General features: G+C 40.6%; 1 protein-coding gene across 1 annotated transcript in view; it reads right to left on the bottom strand.

The window, feature by feature from the left end:
- Positions 1–23,509, bottom strand: part of LRWD1 (leucine rich repeats and WD repeat domain containing 1) — a 47,071-nt gene that overhangs the window by 12,216 nt on the left and 11,346 nt on the right. Inside the window, exons 8-15 of the mRNA XM_063449910.1 lie at positions 19,415–19,541; positions 18,417–18,502; positions 15,715–15,919; positions 14,873–14,945; positions 13,975–14,115; positions 10,109–10,212; positions 8,888–9,049; positions 7,673–7,791 (exon numbers count right to left, since the gene is read on the bottom strand). Coding sequence (XP_063305980.1) covers positions 7,673–7,791; positions 8,888–9,049; positions 10,109–10,212; positions 13,975–14,115; positions 14,873–14,945; positions 15,715–15,919; positions 18,417–18,502; positions 19,415–19,541 — 1,017 coding nt within the window. The remainder of the gene's footprint in view (positions 1–7,672; positions 7,792–8,887; positions 9,050–10,108; positions 10,213–13,974; positions 14,116–14,872; positions 14,946–15,714; positions 15,920–18,416; positions 18,503–19,414; positions 19,542–23,509) is intronic.

Below are 23,509 nucleotides of genomic sequence, written 5' to 3'. Positions count from 1 at the left end.
ATATATAATTTAATGGTGTTGAAGGATAGTTTTAGGTGAAGGTGGCAAAAGGACATAAACGCAATCATTGTTTCCATGAAAAATGTGTCTGAGATGTTGAAGTCAAGCACAAATCTATTAAAAATAGGAAAAGCATGGTGTTAACAGAAAGACCCAGTTGTGAGAGGTGATGCCCGTGAGTGAGTAGCTTATTTAATCCAAAACCATCTTCTACCACCTCGGCACTGGAATTGGTATCAGGGCAGCTGTGGGTAGTGTCCCCCAGAACTCCTGAAAACGAGATCGGGATAAATGATCAGCAGCAATATTCAGAACCCCAGGAACATGTATGCAAGTTAGGAAAAAACAGTTTTGCCGCTTGCCACGTGAGATTCCTTATAAATCGCATGATGGCCAGGGAAGAGGAACGTCCCTTGTTTACAATATGGCATGTTACCATGTTACCATGTTGTCCGAGAAGCAACGCACCGTATTACCCAACCAGCAAGCTCCCCATTTAACTGCCGCTGCTACAATAGGGTAAAGCTCAAATAAAGCCACCTTGAACTCTGGGATCTCAGCAACTTCCTCCAGCCAGTTGCCCCACATCCATTCATTGCCAAAAATAGCGGCAAATCCGGATGTGGCCACGGCATCTGTCCAGATAGATACGGACTTGTCTGTCAACACTGGAACGAAAATGCTCTTTCCATTCCAGTGCAGCAAGAATTCCCTCCACATGCTTAAGTCAGCGGTGGCATGTACGTCTAACGTTATGCGGGAGGAATCGGACTGTAACAGGGGAAATAAGCTAAGCAACCAGGATATGAAAGCCCGCCCTTGGGGTATGATTTTCATTGCAAAATTAAGTGAACCCAACAGGGATTGCAACTCCTTCCTATTACATGACTGCCCTGCTAGGTAAAGGTCAATGGCAGACAGGGTGCGTTCGATCTTCTTCCTGGGGAGGCTAGCCTGCATATGTACAGAGTCCAGCACCACCCCCAAGAAGTTGATGACCGTATCAGGACCTTCAGTCTTTGTTAGTGAAATAGGCACTCCTAGTTGTGTGAACAGTCGTGTAGTAGCAAGGAGGCTACTGGGAGGTAACAGGTTATCCAGGTAATGGATAACGGTGGGACATCTACAGGTGTTAAGCAGTATCCAACACAACGTCTTGGCAAACATATCAAAAATTATTGGGCTGCTCTTAGAACCAAATGTGAGACGCGTGAAAAAAAAAATAGTATGCACCTTGCCACTTAACACCATGTAAATGCCACAGGGAAGGATGGATAGGGAGTAGCTTAAACGCATTCACTATGTCCGTTATGCTAAGCCATGCACCCACCCCCGCTGAGAGCATTATCTATGGTTGCGTATTGGAGAGAAAATTCTTCTGACGGAATAAGTGAGTTAAGACTTGGGGTAGTTGATGCATGGGGAGCAGAGAGGTCCAGAACAACTTTTGCTAATTGGAAGATTTACCCGTGACCAGACCTATGGGGTTAGTTTTCCATACCACTAAAGGAGGAGAGTCGAAATGGCCAATTAAAAACCCTTGGTCAATTTCTTTCTGGAGTAGTCGGACAATAGCGTCAGGATCTGCCTGGGCTGTCTGTAAGTTTTTACATTCTAAGACCCCTGTAGGCATATGAATAATACCAGTGTGAAATCCCAAAGTGAAACCGGTCACCAAAAATTCCACGAGATGTTGAGATGGGTGACCACACAATAAATCTTTCAGCAGGGAGACATTAAGAGACGAAAGGTACTGTTTGGGGTATAATTTATTTGGACACATTACTTTAGAGTGAGCCCAGAAACATTGGGAGCAGACATGAAGTAGCCTGCAGGCACAGTAACCGCAAGTGCCCGTATTAATGTTATTACAAACTTGTGACTTTACCCAGGAACACTATATCGCGGCCCAGTTTATCCTTAAGAACCTTGCCTGGTCTCCCTGTGGGCATCATGTTGGAAGGGGGGGCAGAAGGTATTCACCTCCGGGGTATTAGGGCACAGATTTGCCGTGTGCGAGTTGGAGGCACAAATGGCACAAGCTGGCATCTTTAGGCCCGCAAAGTGTCGACAAAAAAGCTCTGTATCAAGCACACTCCAGTCAGCTTGATAATTAAACTGGGATAGAGCTGCCGACGCCTTTGCGGAGAAAGCACGGTGGTAGTCGTAAAAAGACATACCACCGTACTTGTGCCCTAAATCCACCAGCTTGTGGAGGTAGAGATCCAATTCTTCCCTCCTATAGGGATACACTGAGAATAATACGACCCTGTAGATCCTGAAAGCAAATATGAATTCAGGGATGGATAGCTTGCGATTCAGCCTGGGGTCCCTGGAGTTCAGTACCACCGACACGTCCCCATATGCATAAGTCTTATTCTCAATGACATCTTGGGAGGCAATGAGCAGTGGTATCAAATTGACATCCTTCCCTTCCAAGATGTCCTTCTTAAAGCGGCACTGTCCTGGCCGAATACAGTTTTTTGTCATTTTTATTTTTTTATCCCCCCCCTCCCGACTCCACTACATCTAACTGACCCCCTAGTCACACCCAAATTACCTATTTTTTATTCTTTATTTTCAGCCCCGATCTATATTCAGGGTGGGACACGTCATCTGCCCACACTAGATAGCCTGTGAGATTCCCGCACATGCCCAGCGAAACACTTGGGCTTGCGAACGGGAATTTCTTCTATTCATTCGTCAGAAAGACAAATGAATGAATAGCATTGTCAGATGAACAAACACTGAATATCAGTGTTCGATTGTTCGTGCAGTTTATTACAAGGAGGGAGCTACCGGCACGCAGCTCCCTCCTTGTAATATGTAAAGATAGAAGCGGCAGGGAGCGGTGTTCCTCGCCACTTCCTAAGCACCCCAGGCCCCCCCTCATTCTATGGGGGTCAATATGACCCCCATAATAGCATAAAGGAGATTAAAATCTCCCGAATGCCCCTACTCGCTATACCGCAATTAGGGGCATGTCCACTAAACAGTGGCTGCTCACAGTAAAACAAAACAAAAAAAAAACTTCTATCCGGCCCCCACCCCTGCGCGGTGGGTGGGGGCCATAAATTACAATCGGGGGGGGTGACCGACCTACTGTCTTTTTTTTTTTTTTCTTTACAGGTTAGTTATTTTATTCCCCCCTCACCATTTTTTAGGGTGGTAACTTTTTTTGGGGTGGGAATTAGGGAATTATCTACTAAGCGGCTGCAAGATGCCAAATTGAATCGGAGTTTCATTCATTCGAATGAAATTCGGATATGAACAAAGTGCCGAAAACAAACGAACATACTGTTCTCATTCAGTTAGAATGCAATTCGTCAGTTTCCTCTAAAATGACAGGAAGCATGGCGGGAACACTGAAGAAAGGTAAGAATTGTGGGAAAAATTGCTCTGACCAGCGGAAATGAAGCACACTTTGCTCCACCGCTGGTCAAGCGGAGGAAACCCCCATAAGACAGAGTCCCTACTTTGTCTTATGATTTTAAAGAAAACTAAAGAAGACAGGAAGAAAAGAAGAACAGATCCTGAGAGAGGGTGAGAAGAGGAAGAGATTGAGGAAAGGCAAGTTCGGCATGACAGTGCCGCTTTAAGGTTAGCAGGCACTATGTGTGCCGGGTTAATAATATGCGGTTCTCTAGGACCAGTTGGAATATTACCAGGAAGAGAGCCGGGGAGAACCGCAGCGCCAAGATTACCCAGAGCCGTGAGCGAATGCTGTTGGCTATCTGCGTCCATTTTATCAAGCTTGTCAGTAATATGACTGAAGGAGGTCAGGACCAAAGACAATACAGCATTTAGATCGGAAGACTAAACGCTACTAGACCCTTCATCCGCCCCAGGGTTATCAGTCTGGGTATTCAGAAGTCTATATAATTTGGCTTTCCTAGCCGTAGCTGGGTAAGGGATATTCCTTTTCCTCAATTCCGCGGTGATCCTAGGAATGGTCCAGGACCTGAGGGATGAAAGGCTCGCATTGTCGCCACCCCGGGATGGGGTGATGGCCTCTCTGTGACAAGGAACAGCAAAAGACAGAATGGGAGTGACCTATGCAACCAAGTGAGGCAGCTAACTATGAATTGGCCCGAGGGGATGTCGTACCTCCGAAATAACGTAAGGCGTAGAAGGCCAGAAAACATACCTAGAGGCTACTATGCTCAAATGCCAGTATATAACTAGACTATGAACCCGACGAGGTAGGGAGGTTGGGAGAAAATTGCGAAAAAGGACGTACCGGATTAGCAAAGCAAAGTAGCAGGATAAGGTGATACAGGCAATCTGTAGTAACCTACGAGAGCAATTGTGAGTATGCAGGGATATATCTATATGTACCCTTCAATCCCCCTGCCAACACAAGGAACCAAAGAAATCAAAAGTGGCAAGGATGCCTAAACCTAGTAATGCAGAAATTGACCGTGAAGATTGAAACATAAGATGTCCATAATCACATATAGGTAAGACCACCCACACGTAAATCAGCATAAATTCCATGATAACCATTCATAAGCAACTTAAAAAAAAAAAAAAAAAAAACACACTAGCCCTGCACCACCAGATGATGGTTTTCGGAATTTCAATTTTAAAATTAAATTAACTGTACGGTATATTTGAAGAATAAATAAATAAAAAAGAAAAAGGAAAGCGAGAGCGAGAGCGAGAGCGAGAGCGAGAGCGAGAGCGAGAGCGAGCGCGAGAGCGAGCGAGAGCGAGAGCGAGCGAGAGCGAGAGAGAGCGAGCGAGAGCGAGAGAGAGCGAGCGAGAGCGAGAGAGAGCGAGAGAGAGCGAGCGAGAGCGAGAGAGAGCGAGCGAGAGCGAGCGAGAGCGAGCGAGAGAGAGCGAGAGAGAGCGAGAGAGAGCGAGAGAGAGCGAGAGAGAGCGAGAGAGAGCGAGAGAGAGCGAGAGCGAGAGCGAGAGCGCGAGAGCGCGAGCGAGAGAGAGCGCGAGATTAATTTGTGGCCACCGGAGGTCACCCTAACATACGTATCTATTGATCAAAGAGACAGTGTGTTCGACAAACGAACAGCCATAAGCTGGCTAATATTACTATACCACTAATGTCCCCCCTAAAAACCATACAAATTAGATGGGTATACTGTAATTATCTGAAGGCATAGCAGCCCCAAATAGCCGAACAGACCTGTCCCAGAAAGCGTTCGTACGAGCGCGAACGGAGTGCTTAATGCGCATGCGTGGGTCCGTCGAACAATGAATAATTAAAAGCCTGTGCCGTAATTGCGACGGGCCGATTAACTCCCAGATTTGCGACAGGGTGCCGCCAACAGAAACCACTAGGAACCATTCGATGGATTTTAGAGACCGCCAGCCGCGAACAGGAACTGTTGGGACACGGAGAGCAGAGGACAGTCCACGAGGTGCCAGCAAGTAACGACCACGGACCACAAATCTCCAGACCTAAGACGGTAGTGAGTGCAGGGCTGGTGCTCCTTAAGAAGGGGAACCAAGCCCCTCCCACATCTTCAGACCCTGATAGAGAGAGAATATATATCTCAAAATCCAAATAGGTTATGGTGGGGAAAAATTGTGATTGAAAACCCCTTCCACCTGAAGTCTATGGATAATTAATACAATGTTAAACAAAAATCTGCACACCAGTCAAGCCATAAGACTTGCTTTTCCCACAGAAATCGCATAACTGCAGCGATGTTACAACCGCAAAGGATTCTGGGTGGGCATATGCAAATTAGTTTAACAAAGAATCACATTTTTGCCTCATTCCATTTTAAACATGGATTTCTTTTAATCTGTTTTTTTAAAGGCCTTTACATTGAAGTCAGTGTTCTGACATTGAAGTCAGTGTTCTGACTTGGAACTCAGTGTTCTGACATGGAACTTCTGATCCTCTAACTTGAGACTCTGTGTGTCCCGTCGCCGGAATCCTCCTGAAACTCCTATCTTCAACTATTGCAACACTGCAGGATCCTGACCTTTTGTGTATTTGCCGAGTGGAGCAGTTTACAGAGCACGTCCCCTGGAGAGAGATCCTTATCGGGACGCACACCGAAAAGCCCGCCGTCCTCACCGGCAGCAGGATTTCTGAAGCTCATCGGCCCGAGACAATCCACATCAATCCCAGCCAAATCCAAGGGTTCCTGCACTTTTCTGAAACTCATTAGACTGGTAACCTCTGTATGAACTGTTCCTGTATTATATTATTCCATATTTTTATATTTTTATAATTTTACCAATAAACTGGTTTTGTTATTTACATCCAGTTTGTACCATTGCTTTCTATATCGAGTGACACTTTTTGAATAGACTATCACCTTAGCATCCAGTTCCACATACTGTATTGCTATTATTATTTGAACCAGATCTTTGATATATACAAAGTATAATATTTGGAGCAGATACCAACTACCCTATACCCCATTAGGGATAGAGTTATCTGCACTGCACATATCATCGGCTGCTTTTTCCACTACTCATCTTTTTAGTACTATCATTTTTTACTCATTTTTTCCGTACTCTATTTTATTTCACTTTCTTCTTCTTTTCATCTCTCTTCTTCCTATTTTTCTCATCTTTCTCTCTTTTTGTGATTTATTGGATTATCCATTTTTGTTTTGTTTTGTTCTGTTTTGTTTCATTTTTCTCTCTTACCAGCAGACCTAGCACGCACATTATGTGAGATTTAAAGGCACAGCACATATTTTTTACACCTTAAAGGCACAGTCCACCTTTTATATTTTGCAATCCCTCACCATTCACCACACTCAGCCAGCATCATAGGTTAGCTCCTGGTTTCTGCATACTATAGCAGAGTGTTCCATTTTTTGTATAGGTTTTAGTGAATCCCTATTTTTCCAGTTTTTGAGCGACCTATTGTTAAGTCGGACTCCCTCTCCCCTGGGTATTACATTAGGTATACCAGTACTATCCATTTACATATTCTTTTAATCTGTGTTTGCTGTATACAACAGCTTGAAACAATATAGGAAAATATGCAAAACCAGTGAACCACTCATGGACAGCTGTTTCGTTGTTAATGCAACTCGTCAGCATGAGGTTGGTTACTGGTTTGCTTACTCTAGGCTGTTGGAGTAGGACCTGCCAAAGATGGGGTACATTGACGTTGTGGCAGGCTTATGCAATGTAGGATCATATAATTTAACTAAACCCCCATTATTTTTGCCTAGATTAGGTGTTTAAAAAAAAAAAAATTTAAGTTGCTGCTTAATGGATAGGTGAGTGTACTGGATCTTGTGTATTGTAAGCAGTCCCCCTGCTGGCACTGCTGTGGACGGCTATGCAGTCCATGTGATCGTGAGGTCCTCGCGATCACATGGCCCAGGAGGGCCGGATCGGAAGCAGGGGGACTCCCTGGGATGCCAGGTGAGTCCCCCCCACCGCGATCGCTGGCGACCGGGTAAGTACATACCCCGTCCTTAAGGGGTTAAATGCAGATTATTTTAAATGGCTTTAAATATTTAATATTGGTCATGCAGAAACCAAGAAATAGGAGGTGGTTTGTATGACTGCCTAAAAATGGCCAAATCATGAGTTTCACAGCAGGTACATTACACATTATGATGTTTTTACGTGATTAAGCAGTTAGACTTTTTTTATTTATATTGATTCATGTATAAAAAGTATGCAATATTTACAAGTATGCTTGAGCAATACAAGTCAACTTGAAATCAAATACCTTTGTTGGCGGTTTCAGATTTTTGCTTGGGATGCCATTTATCAATTCTGCTTTACAAGACTCTAGATCATATATCCAGATTTTTCCTACTTCATCGCCACAGAAAACACAGAGACCTTCTGTAAATAAATAAAGAATTATACAAATTTCACATAGTGTACAAAGCCTCATAAATGCTCTCGTAATCAAAAAACACTGAAAAGATTTTAGGTGAAATTCATTATGTACCAAAAGCTCAGCTAAAATTATGCAAAATGTCAGGTGAAAAAGATGGAAGAAACCTCATAGAAATTGAGGATTATCCAAAATGGCTCAAGTTCAGTGCCCACTTGTTTTATGTGGCATTCTGCCGACCAGTTTAACTCCTGAAACTGTATACCAGAATGGTCGCAAAATTTGCCATATTATAAAGATAGAATAGCTATAAAAGCCCACATATACACCACTGGAATTGCACTCAACTTCAAGCATAACCAAAACATACACAAGAAATAATTTGTCCTATATATGCCTCGGATGTCTACTGACTGATGGTCAGCAGATTCTTATAGCATTTTATTCTGCACGCACAAGCAAATCAAAATTTTTAGTGAATACTGCCCTTTGAAAATTAAGATATGCAGTGAACCAGAGAATAAGTTAAGTGCACAGCGAGATAAGTCAGCTCAGGCAAACCTCTTTCGGACCCAAAACACATTTTTCAAAACAGCCACATTGCAGCCGATTGTCAGAATGCTGGTATCGAAATTTAGATTTGGAAATTAAATTAGAAAGAAAAAAAAAAAAGCTAAATCGGTGTGCTGCAAAATACACACACACACAAATATTTGTAGTAGATTGGAGTATAATATGTAAATAAAAATCATATTCCATATATTGTTTATTTAAACAGCTCCTCCTTTTTCCATCAATTGTCTTCTCATTTGAATAAAATCAACATTTAGGGACGGTCTCCTAGCCAACCACCATTTTTTGGCATCATGAGCAGAATTCAGAATCATGACCCCATTGCACAACTATCCGTCAATGATTTTGGAACATTTTGGCTTGGAGTTCAGGAATTTGGCCATACACCAGAATCTCCAAGTTTACAATGCATAGACTATAAAGAAGAGATAACATTCCATGCTTTAAGCCACTTCCCAACATCCCCCTTCCTCCCCCCAGAAATAGAAGTTGCTTTAGGTTAGAAAACAAAAATATATATATATATACCTTGTGATGCAGTAAGGGTGATGTAAGGGAGATCAGTGTTTGACCACTTCAGCTCTGCTAAAATCACTGCATCAAGTTTCTTATTGCCTTTTGATTTCTTAGCCTTGAACGATCTCTCCCAGCTCCATATGTAGATAGACCCTTGATTTGCACTTTTAGAAGCTAAAAAAAATTTAAAAAAAACAAAACATTTTTAGATATTTAGATAGATATATATATTTTTTTTTATTTATTTAATTTTTTACATTTAATTTTTTTTTTTTTTTTTCCCCCAATGACCATATTACTTAACCTCAAATAGAGCAAACGTTTGAACTGGTTTCCTCCGCTCTACACAGTATTTTATGTGTTATGTGAATATACTGCATATAAAAATTTGTTAAAGTTAGGGATAGTCAATAGCACTCTGCAAAAAAGTTGGGCCCAGCGCAAACATCTCTGCTAAAAATGTGCCCATGATAAAGTCTGACTACTCTTTTAAAAGGTACACTATAAGCATGATCAGTGTAGTAGTTACAGTGCTTTAAGCAATAACTGGCTGGGAGCACTGGTGATGTATTACCCCAACATTCTCAACCTTGGCCAACCAATGTCCGAGAGATTCATGCTTGAAAACATGGAAGTGAAATTTCCAAAATTATTAGTGTGCCAGAAACGGTGGACTACGAGTGTCGATGACCGGTACATGTTTTGGCAAACTGCTGTAAAATAGTTTTTGGGGGGTGGGGGAGAAACACACACACACACACACACACACACACACACAAGGGACTAAAGCCAGAGGCACATAGCAACATAACCACTACTAGGAGCTGTGCTTAGAGTGCCCTTTAGAAAATATACAAGTTAAGTTTAATTGGAGTTCATATACCTGCATGGAGTTCCACAAAAGGTAGAAGGGATAGCGTATGTGCCAGTTCTTATAAGTGGTCAGATTTACAGTGAACACTTACAGGAAGGTGAAACTTTACCAATACATGTAAATTGTAGCAAAACCAAAGACAAGCCATAATCAGGATACCAAAATTCTGAATAAACTTTGAACACTAACTATTCAGATGTAACAGGCGTCTCTCTAAATCATTGATATCCAACCAATTATTTGTTCTATAAAAAAAAAAAACAAAAAAAAAAACACACAGAACAAACCAACCAAAAAATTAGAATCAATTTTTTTTTTTTTTTTTTTTTTTTTTTTAACCATAGTAGTGTCAAACTCACCTACAAGGTCTTCATTTAGAAATGCCAGACCATCTATTACGTGGAAGTCGTCATTCTTTGTTTCAGTCTTGTATATTGGAAAATTTAGTTCTACATCAAAAGACCTGATGGATCAAGCAATAGTGTAAAAGATTTGAAGATGATTAAATCCATAATTGATCGGAAAGCTACCGTAAATATATTAGAAATAAAACCTTTATACTTCTAAGAACACAAAAAAAACCAGGGCATAAATATTCAGAGTACCAGTACATTAAGACGTTATTTCTCCGAAACGCTTTTCTTGGTAGCCACTCAGTTCCTAAAATAAAAACACAAAAAGCCTCTGTTGCACAATATCTCAAAGTAAGCATGTGAAATGCATGCTCAATCGGGTTGATATCAGGTGATTGGCTCAGCCATTGCAAAATATTTATGTATAAATCGCCAACATATTCCGCAGCGCTGTACAATTGGGAGAACAGTACAATATAAACAGACAAACAAAAAAGGTAGCTGGCCCTGTCCGTGATATTCCACTTCTTTGCCAAAAAAAATTATATAAAAACACTCCTGAGTTGCTTTTGCAATATGTTTTGGGCCATTTTCCCATCTGTAAAGTGAAGCCCCACCCAATCACTTCGCTGAATCGGAGCAGACAATATATCCCTATACAATTCACCCAGCTGCTTGTGTCTGCTGTAACATAATCAAATAGTGACCCAATGCCATTCATGCCCATGCCACACGGCCACCGTGCTTACAGATTGTGTGGATCATGAGCCCTGCCAAGCCTTCTCCATACTTTTTTCTTCCCATCACTGTGGTACAGTTTGACCTTAGTTTTATATGTCTAAAGAATGCACAGTCTATGAATTGCCTGGCCTTTTTATTTATTTTTTTGCAAAGTCTAATCTGGCCTTTCTATAGAGCTCCTTTGACCGCATGTTGTGGGTTCACAGCAACAGCTTTGAAATGTGAATGTCACACCTGGAATAAACTCCAGACCTTTTACTTGCTTAATTGATGAAGAAATAACAAAGGAATAGCCCACACCTGTCCATGAAACCGCTTTTTAGTCAATTGTCCAATTACTTTTAGTCCCTTGAAAAAGAGGGGTGGCTATGTATTATAGAGCTGTAATTCCCAAACACTTCCTCTAATTTGTATGTGAATACAAAAGTGTATTCCTGACACTTTAATTATTTTTTATTTTTGTTTTAACACTAATGTGGCCCCCCACCTTAAATATGGCTAAAACTTACCTATATTTCAATTCTGCGGTGTCTGACAGCACTTGCCATGCCCACCTTTGGTGACATAATTAGAATTGACTAGCTCAGTCAATTCAATGCTTTCCTATAGGAAAGCATTGGAAGGCTTATGTGCACACACAGCAAAACACCACATTGGCCAATCAGCATCTCCTCAGAGATGCTTTGAGTCACTGCATCTCCGTGGGAAATATTCAGCGTCTCCATGCAGAGCATGGAGACTCTGAACGTCAGAGCTACACGTTGTGCAGCATTGACCCAGGATGTATCTCTAGTCGCAGTGTGAGTGATGGCCACTGGAGGTGTCCCTAGAAATTTTCATGTAAACACTGCCTTTTTCTCTGTAAAGGCAGAAAAAGTGTTTACATAAAAATGCCTGCAGGAACATACCATACTCGTCTGAACAACTACATTAGTGCCCCATTACCAAAATGGATCCAACTTATAGTTAAACAGCAGAAAGAATTGTGTCAGTGTCCAAATATTTTTAGACAACTGTTTGTGAATGAATATAGGACTGTTTAAACAATTTGCAGTGAAGGTTCTCTAACAAAGTAAGGTTCTGCGGTTTATTTTAGGAACCAGTGAGTGGCTAACAACAGAAGAGTAGCAGAGGTTGTGCATAGCGCTTATGTTTTATTTAAATGTACATGGAGATTGACAAGAAGAGTATGAAATAGTGTGTTTTTTTACGCTAAAACAGGGTAACCGATATAGTGCCCACACCACAATAATTTTTTTGTGTTTCTCAATTGTGTTTATTCATACGATATAGCGACAAAAATGCAATCTAACATGGCAGTTTTAATTTCTAAATTACACTTAATTTCTTTCAGAAATAAAAGAAAACAATCATTTGATACCCAAGCCCAAAGTTTAGCAGACAATTTAATCAAAGCTCCAGATGCCCACTTGACCGCTCAACACTGATTAATGTAAATGGTGGCCTTTTCAGAACCTAGAGTTTAGACCACTTGCAGATGAGGAGGGAAAGGGAAGCCGGTAGGTGCTTTCTTACTCTGTACCTCTTTGTGAACTCTGCAAATTTTCTAGTGACTCATGTTGTAGCGATGCATTACACACAAAGCACATGCTAACCAGAGCTGTGTAGTGATAAGTGTTACGGACCGTTTCAGCATAAAAGGGGAAAAATCCGTTTAGGCGATAATCCCCTTTTCTCAGAAAGGCACAGCTACTGTAAAAGCACCAAAACTCACGAACTGGATATAGATGAATAAGGTAGCACTCCAGCTGGAACCACACAAATAGCTGCTAGCAGATGAATAGGAAAAGCAGACATCAGCTTACACTCCTAGCAGTCAAATCTCCAACAGCATACAGTGAATCCCCCCAAGAACGAGACAAGGCTCCGTGTTGAAGGTCAAGCAGTGGTCTGAGGTGCTGGGGCACCCAGCCTGGTTTTTATTACATGAGTATACATACAGGCCACACCCAGGGGGAGGCATAAAATAACCAATAACATAGATGGTTCAGCCCACACATCCCCTCCCCTCAGATAACATTAAACCCAATTATCCGGTACACTTTTTCAGCCAAGTTCTGGATGTACCCCAAAAACAGGGGGTACACCTTTAAATCCAGCATCGCTGGATAGCCCTTATTCAGGGGGGAAACATATCCAAAATTCAAGTCATTCGGATGAACAGTTCGGCAGATATGGGTTTCCAAAGATTTGACCGACCGCATGGGTAAAGTATCCGAAAACAGTTCCATGCATTTTGGCCCTGCGGTCGGTCACAAACAAGGGAATGAAAACAGACGAATTGCCTGTGTTATAGAGCCTGGAGAGGGTTTGAATGAATTCCCTTGTTTGTGGGGTTCTTTCTACCGAACGGTGGGTCATTCGGTAGTTTCCATACGAATTTCTGGAAGTATGGAGGTCTCAGCGGTGTTTGCCTAGTCAAGTGTCCGATTTTAGTTCCAGACACTCGACGGCAAAACACCGCTGTTCGGTAGTTTAAGATGGCCGCCGCCACGTGTTTGTTTCCCGAATGGCGGCCACCCAGAGGACAAAGAATACAGTACACTGATTGCCAATTACCCGTTTGCAACATTGTTGCAAACTGTAATTGGAGGCACACTTATTCCTGGGTGGTCTGGTTGTTCGGTAGTTTCACTCAATATAATGAATGGAGTGATTCTACCGAACAATCAGATGAATGCTGCATACACATCACCCAGGTTAAACTTAACACATGAATACATATACAATATTACAGGCAGTGCACTAGAATATGCTTCACAGTCTTAAAGGGACAGTAGTCCCAAAAGTCCCAATCTGTTCATAGATGGCTTTAAAGGGCCAGTAGCAGCCATATACATTATTACATGCCCAAATTTAGTTTTTATAGAGCAATATGTCCAGGGGCCGTAGTCGCAGGGCAGGAGGCGGGCAACCAGGCTCCTCCAAAACAATGTGGCGAGATTGGTTTCGTCACAATAAGTAATTGAAGAAATAGAACCCTTGACAGCTGCCCACCTTTGCATTCTTCATTGCAAGGAGACAATGAAGTTATATTTAACACAGTTTCACAAATGGTTTTATTTCAGCATTTAGCAAGCATTTTGAAAAAAAAAAAAAAAAAAGTGTACCTTTTTCCCTGGTTCTTAGCAAGTTTAATGTCATAAACAAAGCAGCCATCTTCACAAGCAGCCAGCAAGTACTGATCGGGGCTCGCAGCAACTGGACAAATCCGTAAAGGAGTAGAGGTAGTGTCGAGTGTCAACAATTGACTAGACAAATAGAAATATACAGAACAGAAATTAAAAAAAAAGAAAAGAAAAAAAATACACGTTATAAGCAATCCTACAAAGTATCATCCGTATCAAATAAAAACACCAAACATTATAAAGAAATTGACAAATCTAACTAGTACTGCCTATTGTATCCTTTATGTCACTATTACGTCCTCAATCTGATCAGAGAGAACATGTGAGTTTCACCTTGACATTAACAAGGCAGCAACAGTATAAAAGAAGATGCATAGTTTACACACCATGAAGTGTTAAATTAATTTGTGCGGTGTGGATTATGGCAAATATTAACTACAGATGTAATTTGGCAGCAGTAAGGGTTGCAATGCGAAGTATGCAAAGGAGGCACAACGATACGACCAAAAAAATGGGCCATCACAAGCAGAAACATGAGTGCATAACATGTAAATCTTGCAGCAAAAGAAACAGTGCTTTACATGTAAACAATATGTACATCACACAGTAAACATGTTTTCCTAAAAGGCTCTTTATCAACTGTTGGCATATGTACCGTTCCGCCAAAAAAGGAAAAAACACGACATTTAATTGTAATTAGACATTGTTTAACACCAATTGTGTTGGCTTTAAGTGTAATTGACACTTTGTCCATAAACATAGGAGCTTTACCAACACAATTAGAGACAGCATTTGGCCAACAGAAAACAAGACTAGAAATCATGTGCAGTAGTCAGAAGAAGTTTTTATTGTGTTTCCTCTCCGTTTTATAACGTCGTACCTAGCTCTGAAGTTGTATTCATAATCTGGCACACCAATATCCCAAAGGAGAATTCTATTGTCGTAAGATCCAGCTTATGAAAGGAAAAAAAAAAAAAAAAAAAAAGTTGGAAATTAACCATTCTTCTTTCAAACTCACAATTAAGACATTACTCCCAAAAAGTACACTGTAAAGGCAATATGAGAAGTACCCTGTTATGGGCAAGTATCAAGAATTACCAAAGTCCTTGGAGACCCAGTCGATGAGATTCTAAAAAAGGTTTTTAAAAAAAAAAAAAAAAAAAAAAAAAAAAAAAAAAACACACTACATCTTAATGCAGAGGTTTTGATGCATATAGAGTCTCTGTGCAGTCCAACAAATGTAAGCTTCCCCATTTGTGATAGATGGTAATGTTTGCATGTCAGCCAGTGTGTCTCTAGTGGTCTTCACGTTCAGCATAATCAAGCCAAACGTTTCTAGGGGATGCATAGTGCTAATGCTTTTCTATGAGAAGTATTGAATTCTCAATAAATATATTAATGCATAATGTTAGAATATACATTTAATCACAAAATCTCAAAAATATTATAAGGTATTCATAATTACAAGTATTCCCGGTTTAAATGTGTTCCCCAAAAATATGCGGTTTTCATTTACAAGGCTACTAGGATAGCATCTTTGCCCCAGAATCACTTCATTAAATTAAGTGATTCTGGTGCTTAGACTGTCCTGTTAACCTGGTGTTGCTTGCCCCTGACAGATTAATTGAGGAGCGAAAACAATACTCGTTGAGAGAGATTTTCCCAAAAACCTACTGCAAGGATACCCAACTAATAAGAGAATGAGGTTGTATGGAGACTTACTGAAGAGAAAGGTTTCCTGTGTTGGGCTGAAGCACATGATAGAAATGGCTTTCTTGTGAGCTTTTATTTCCCCATATGCCAGATTGACTTTTGTGTGTATTAGTTTTATAACTCCAAGTTTTCCACCTGCTGCTAAAACATTGATTTTCCTCTTCTGCCCTTCTTTAATTATTGTAAGAGTTGTCCAGGCCAAAGTAAAGAACGTCTGAAAAGAGACATTGCTAAACATTAAAACAAATAAAATGAACATAGTGCTTGCTATAGGAGGATGGAAAGAAAGTCTATAAATACAAGTAGCTGCAATTTATTTCCCCTAGAGTAACAGAATACACTCCCCCATAATACACTCTGCAAAATAAAAGCACATTTCCTATTAAATAGAAATATTATATGGAGCGAAAGATTGCAACAAGCACACATTTTCTACTCCCAAATGGTTCAGTTGTGACAGTACAGTAAGTTATGTATTGCTCTAGTTTATGCATCAAGCAATCATGTGCCTGAAACTAGGGATGCACCAAAATAAAAATTCCGGGCCAGAACCGAACATTCAGGAGGTCCTTGGCCGAAAACCAAAACACTTCTTCCCCCAAATGATTTTAAAATTGTTTCCCTCCCTCCCCCCCCATAAAAAAAAAAAAAAAATTGTATTAATATTAGACTTTAATGAATCCAATATGAAAAACTTCCTTTTTCCCTTCCCTGTACCTTAGTCTCCCCCCTTAATGTCTCCACCCCCCCCCCCTCCCATAGGGTTCTTGACTTTTCAGGTTATTATTACTATCTTTCATTGTGATATATAATCATCTAAATTGTCAATGCAAGCATGTCTGTTACACTATGCACTACCAAAAATAAAAAAAAAATACATTTGACAATACATTTGGGATAGGCCCATTTTCGACCAAAAATTTTGGCAGCAGGATAACACAACTGTCACCCAGAGCACTGTTAAACGGCAGGTGTTTCAATCCAATGGTTAAACTATGAAATTATGTGCAAAAACACTCGCCAAAGGATATGGGCTTCTGTTATTCAAACCAGTGTTCATTTCGCTGGTTTTGTCAAAACCAGGTTTTCAGTGACAAAAATAAAAATACTAGAACTAATTATGACAAAGACACAACTAATGAAACAGACAAAACTGTTTAGGAGGGACGGATGTTCTATGCAACTTGTTCTAATCAATGCATATCTAATTACTGATCTTTTGTAAAAATGCAAGGCCATATCAGTTCGCTTTATTTTATTTGATGATAAAGACATGTAGTATTGCAACATTTAAATCAGTGTGTGTTCAAACCTTGATACCATAAACAGGTTAATAGACATTTACTGCTCCAGGAGTAGAGAATAAGTTTAGAAATACACTAACTAAACCCATTATAGTTTAATAAACTAAAAATATAGTAAACTAAACAACTCAGAGGGCTTAATTTTGACAGCAAATTCTGATTTAGTTTTAGTGCCATTAACAACTATTTAAACATCTGGTTTGCTGTGCTGCTGTATAATCAGACTCTTATCACAAGTATTGCCTTTTAAATGTGATTGTCTACCTGCTGTCTTAAAGACTCTGACAGACAATGTAAAGAGCAGAGACAGTGAAATCTAGAAACATGGAAGCCTTGCATTTGTTGTATCATTTGTAAGTATCAATCACAACCACAGCAAGGAACACAAAAAAAAAAAAAGATGGGGTTCAGTAAACTGATTACGCCAATCAAGTGTTTTCATAAAACACACCACATTTGGTTAGAGGAACCCTTTCGATGGTGGTGCTTCCCTTCTCCAAACACAAAAATATATGAATAAAAAAAAAAAAGCTTTAACTTAAAGTGTTTTGCTCTCAGTCCAACCCCCCTTTGCTGATGTCACTCTTCCTCACCAGAGTGTAGGACCTGGGCAGTCCGGATATTCACATTAGCCAGCCCGTACTCTTGACACAGACAGAGTTGGAGTTACACCTCCGGCAGCAGAGGGTTTAATCTCCGTATGTGCAGTGTTTCATAGCAAAACGCTAAACACTCCAGGCACTATGATCACTTCAAATCACGTAAGTGGGCATGTTCTGTGGAGTAACACTTTAAAAGCTGCAGAATATATAGCAGTGGCCCATAAAAACTGGTGCCTCCAGGACACATCAGATCTTAATCCTAAATATCAATTCTTTTGCTTTTTAAAATGATCAGTTATACAACGGTTCAGAGGATTCTGTAGATAAATAATTTAAACAGTTTTCCTAACAGATTGTGATTATCTGAAAAGCTTATCCAAAAGAAAAATGAATGCCTAAATCTGATAATTCTGTAGTGTTGAGGAATATGCTAGTGCTTTATAAATTAAACTGATAAATATTTGACATTTTATCGGATTTGCACACTTGTCGCGAAATCCAGTCACCTAATGTCTACATAAACCACAAAATAATTCAAACAAAATCAATGTTATTTATTTTGATAAAAAAAAAAAAAAAAAACTAAAACAATGCTCTAGCATTCACAACTTAACGATCTTAAAGAAGTGCAAAAGTGGTGGGGAAAAAAAAAAAAACTTAAAACTAAAAACTGAACACTAGTAACCGCGTGAATGAAAAGTTTTATTTCATGTACAGCGATAGAAAAGTGCAAGTAATTATGGGGTTGCGTTGCATACCCAAGGTGACACAGAGCAATGCTTCTTGGGTTTAGACAGATGCCTACCTCTCCAGTTACTTTATACTTCTTTAGAAGCTTTCCGGTCTCACAGTCAACAACACACACCGAGTCCCCTCCAGAGGACGCAAAAACTGAAAAGGAATGAAACAATTTATGCATGAAACCCGCCACCAACATTATTCACACAGTCATTAGGTTCACAGTGTATGCATGCAACAGGTTACTGCTATTACAAATATGCTCATGTAAATGTATGAGCGGAAAATTAGCATCCAAGACATTCCAACTACTGAACATCCAAACTTTTTGATATCCCCTTTACATGTTCTGTAGAAGTCCAATCCGCTGAAGTCTTCGAAAAAACAATAGCTTCAAATGAATAAAAAGGTAGGAGAAGGAAAAAGGGGAGTTACCTTGACTTGCTAAAGTAGTCTAAGGCACCATAACCAGTACAGTCCACCATAGTGGTTATGGTGTCATCCCACAATAAATAGTGAAACCGTTTTCAAACGGTTTGACACTATCCTGGGTTGTCCAGGTGCCTGCAGTAGCTCTGTTCTTCTGGAATACGGCTGAAAATGGAAGTTACAGCTTACAACATTAATTTTATCCCTATTTAGACATCTTTCATTTAGTTCTTCTGCAATATTGTATTACACTGGGTGCACCACTGGCGTCTGAAACATTAAAGTTCGTGACAAACCGTGTACTTTTCTTGGGGTGGCATCAGGCAACTGCTGGCACCATAACTTCTACAGCAGTGTTTAATGTCCCTTTAAACAGCAGCACTGTTCAAAAGCAAGTAAAGAATAAGGAAAATAAATCGATGTAACTGCTACTTTATCCAGAAAGCCATCTTGTTACTATGGCAGTGACCAATTTAAAAGGAAACAATGTTTAAAAAAAAAAAAACAAACAAAAAAAAAAAAAAAACCATACCACACTAGTTGAGAGAGCTATGCCTCTTCTCTTCTATGCCGGCAGCTTCCAATAAAGTTCAGTGTAGGAACGGAGATTGCAAATTATATTTCACAGCTACTCACCCTTACTTAAAGAGGTGTCCAAATCTGGTTCAAATGCACAGGACCATAACTGGGTGCTGAAGTCATTCCCATTGTTGTTTTTACTGTGGCACTGCAGGAAATGGAGTGGCTCCACATTAAACTCTTTCTAAAGGATAAAACCAAAACATGTCAAATTTAAAGCTTGTTGCAGAGTATAGACGGAGAAACTTTATTTTGCAAATAATTTTAAGACCTGGCTAAAAGAAAAACAAGACAAAACAGAAAAATATTGGAGGTTTTGTGAAGGTCATACAAAACAAAATTCATACAAGAAAATTGTGCAATACGACAGCAATAATGAATATATTTTTAGACTACCTTAAATATGTAAAAACCACCAAATGCACACAATGTAAAAAAAATAAAAATGAAAACAAAAATCATACTTTGCAAATGCTAGCCTTTAAAACAGGTGCCGGGTCAAGAAATAAAAAATTCTATATTTTACGGTCGTGGTATCCTGGGATAATTTAAGCAATGGTTTAATACAGCATAAACGAGTAGCTGAAAAAAACCAAAAACAAAAAAAAAAAAACAGGTTGAACCTTAATAGAACGATACCGGTCATGCTTACTTTTACTCCATTGAAATGGATTCCTCATGCAATCTCATCTATACATTGTGCTAGCAAAATATCTAGCAAATTTATATTTTGCACAATATTTCATGGTAAAAAAAAAAAAAAAAAAAAAAAAAAAAAATGTGCTCCCACTCCCTCCTGGCAGACAGAAAGGCTATCGGCACACTATGCTCATGTCTGTCTGCAAGAAAACCTCCCCGCGGATCACTGACCCAGCTTAATTCTATTGATGCACACACATCACCATGCCTGGTGGGCTGACTGGGAAGATTAGGGGGAATCTTCCCAAGCAATCGTGCAAATGAAAAAGAATCTGGAATATCTTCCTCTGTCTACTGAGGTTACTTGTTGACTGAAGAATCCTCCTCTGCCTCCTGCTGGCCACAGGTTCCCCCACTGCCTCATGCTGCTCCCAGTTGGCTATGATGTGAGAGAATTATAGAGGCCCACGATGCAGAAGAGATCTCTAGAGCGACCACATATTGTGACCATCAAGTGACAGCAGGAGGAAGGATGTAATTGTGGCCAGCAATGATTGGCAAGAATAGTAGGGTAGGCCATGCCATGACAAAATAGATGCCAGAGACAATTTTCATTAACAGGCTGACCCTGCGATAAAGGATTATAAATTTGACAAAATTATAGAACACAAAATGTGTCTTGGCTGCCGTCCCCAGTAGAATGTCAAAATGTTCAGGTATTGTTTGACATAAACAGAGGTTCTACCTGGTGCATGTAGCCTAGCCAGATTGATAACGCGGAATAAAATCTACAGCTTTAAAAGCAGCTCTGATACCCCAACACAAAAAAAAAAAAAAAAAAAAAAAAAAAAAAGTATATATATATATATATATATTTTTTTTTTTTTTTTTTTTTTATTTAATACAATGTTAAACAAAAATCTGCACATCAGTCAAGCCATAAGACTTGCTTTTCCCACAGAAATCACAAATTTGCAGTGATGTTACTACTGCAAAGGATTCTGGGTGGGCATATGCAAATTAGTTTAACAAAGAATCACATTTTTGCCTCATTCTATTTTAACCCCTTAACACCGCAGCCAAATGTACAAGTTGTGAACAGAACAAAACGTAAACAAAACCTGGCATTTGCGCTATATGTCTGTCCAACCGTAATTCACCTCTTTCATATTAAATGTATCCCCCCTTATTATATATCATTTTATTCAGGGGAAACAGGGCTTTCATTTAACATCAAATATTTAGGTATTGAACATAATTTAATATAAAAAATATATTAAAAAAATGGGAGAAAAAAAGAATTTTTTAATTTTTTTTAGTTCTATGTGACATTTTAACTGTGAATGTCAAAATACTGTTTGCTTTTACTGCAATACAATACACATATTTGTATTCAGCGATGTCTCACGTGTAAAACAGTACCCCCTATGTACAGGTTTTATGGTGTTTTGGGAAGTTACAGGGTCGAATATAGCGTGTTACATTTGAAATTGAAATTCGCCAGATTGGTTACGTTGCCCTTGAGACTGTATAGTAGCCCAGGAATTAAATGTACACCCATAATGGCATACCATTTGCAATAGTAGACAACCCAATGTATTGCAAATGGGGTATGTCCAGTCTTTTTTAGTAGCCATTTGGTCACAAACACTGGCCAAAGTTAGCGTTAGTATTTGTTTGTGTGTGAAAAATGCAAAAAACGCCAATTTTGGCCAGTGTTTGTGACTAAGTGGCTACTAAAAAAGTCTGGACAAACACCATTTGCAATACCTTGGGTTGTCTACTATTGCAAATGGTATGCCATCATAGGGGTAATTTTCATTCTTGGGCTACCATAGGGTCACAAAGGCAACGTAAGCAATCTGGCGAATTTTAATGTGAAAAAAATGAAACACAAGCCTTATATTTGATGCTGTAACTTTTGAAAACACCATAAAACCTGTACATGTGGGGTACTGTTGTACTCGGGAGACTTCGCTCAACACAAATATTTGTATTTCAAAACAGTAAAAAGTATTGCAGCAATAATATCGTCCGTGTAAGTGCTGTTTGTGCGTGAAAAATGCAGAAAACGTCACTTTTACTGGCGATATCATCGTTGTAATACATTTTACTGTTTTGAAACACTAATATCTGTGTTAAGGGGGGCGGGGCCCGACCGCCATGCTGACCGGTCGCAGGCCGGAGAGGCTCCTGACTACTTTGGTCCCCAATGGCACAAAACTCTACCATCACCGAAATCTGAGGGACCGGAGGCCGTCATGAGCACCCAGGCAGAAGCCGGAGCCACCGCAGTCCCTGAGACCGGGAGTTCCGGAGCCCCCAGGGAGCGATATGGGACTTTGGGGCCTGCGGCCTACGGGGGTGGAGAGCGGGACGGACGGCCGCCGTCCTACTTGCGAACCTGGCCACCCTGTGACGGCCTTGGGATGCGCCTCGAGGGCCTCGCCTCCCCCCCCATGGACCGGGGGGGTTATCCCGGTCCCCAGCGGAGGGTCACACCGCCCTACAAAGCCATGCGCTAGGAGCCAGGGCACTAAAATGGCGGCGCTGCGGTCCGCAATGGTCGCAGCAACCTCGCCTGTATGCAGACGGAACCACTGTGCCGAGCATCACCCCTACCCAAACAATCCTGCCTTCCGACTGCATGGCGGGCGGGTTGGGGCTGGAGGTGGAGAGTAACGCCGGCAGGAGGGGCCCTCAGAAGCTCCACTCACTCACCCACTCTGTGCCCCTGTGGTCGGGTCTGAAAAGGACCGATCGAGGAGGCTCACCAGCGATTAACCTGCTGACCCGGGCCGACACCACAGCCACAACGCCCATCGACTACCCTCAAGGCCCGCACACACCTAGACACCGCTAACTGAGGCACGAACTAACGCCATGCAACTCTGTGACACTACTAAACCGCAGAACCTGCAGCACTATGTGAACTGTGACAAACATAGGGACAGAACTATACACAGTGACTTTACTGGCAAGCAGTATACCGTACCAGACGGAATCGGCTAGGCTAACTTGCGGGACTGATACTGGTCTGGATGCTCTCCTCAACGACCTGGTTTGCTAATTCAGCCCTTAAATGTCACACATCGAAGCTTGAATGTCATGACCGTGTGTATTATGTTCTCCTACACCTTGCTAATCCCTGCTACTGAGATTAACACAGTAAGAGAATAGCAATGAGGATAGCTAGGGTCAGTTTAACAATCTTGCCTCTTCCCTAGACTAAATCTGAATAATGCTATTTGAATACCACTATCTGATCCCCCTTATTGATATTGCTTAGTGTGGAAATTAATCCCACAGGATTCCATTCACAGTTAATGTAGTGCATTCACAGAATAGCTGACTAGTCTGACACAACTGGCTTCTGCCATATGATGAGATCTCTCATACTACTGAATGTATCTACTATGTCCATGACTTGTTAACCTAACAACGACTGCTAAATGGTGATATGTGTACCGCAGTGAATGCTTAAGTCATAGCCTGTATGCCACGAAACTTTAA

This window comes from Pelobates fuscus, chromosome 1 (assembly GCF_036172605.1).
Source record: "Pelobates fuscus isolate aPelFus1 chromosome 1, aPelFus1.pri, whole genome shotgun sequence".
Classification (NCBI taxonomy): Eukaryota; Metazoa; Chordata; class Amphibia; order Anura; family Pelobatidae; genus Pelobates; species Pelobates fuscus.
The sequence above is the reverse complement of the archived record's forward strand: the minus strand, read 5'-3'. Positions and strand labels throughout refer to the sequence as shown.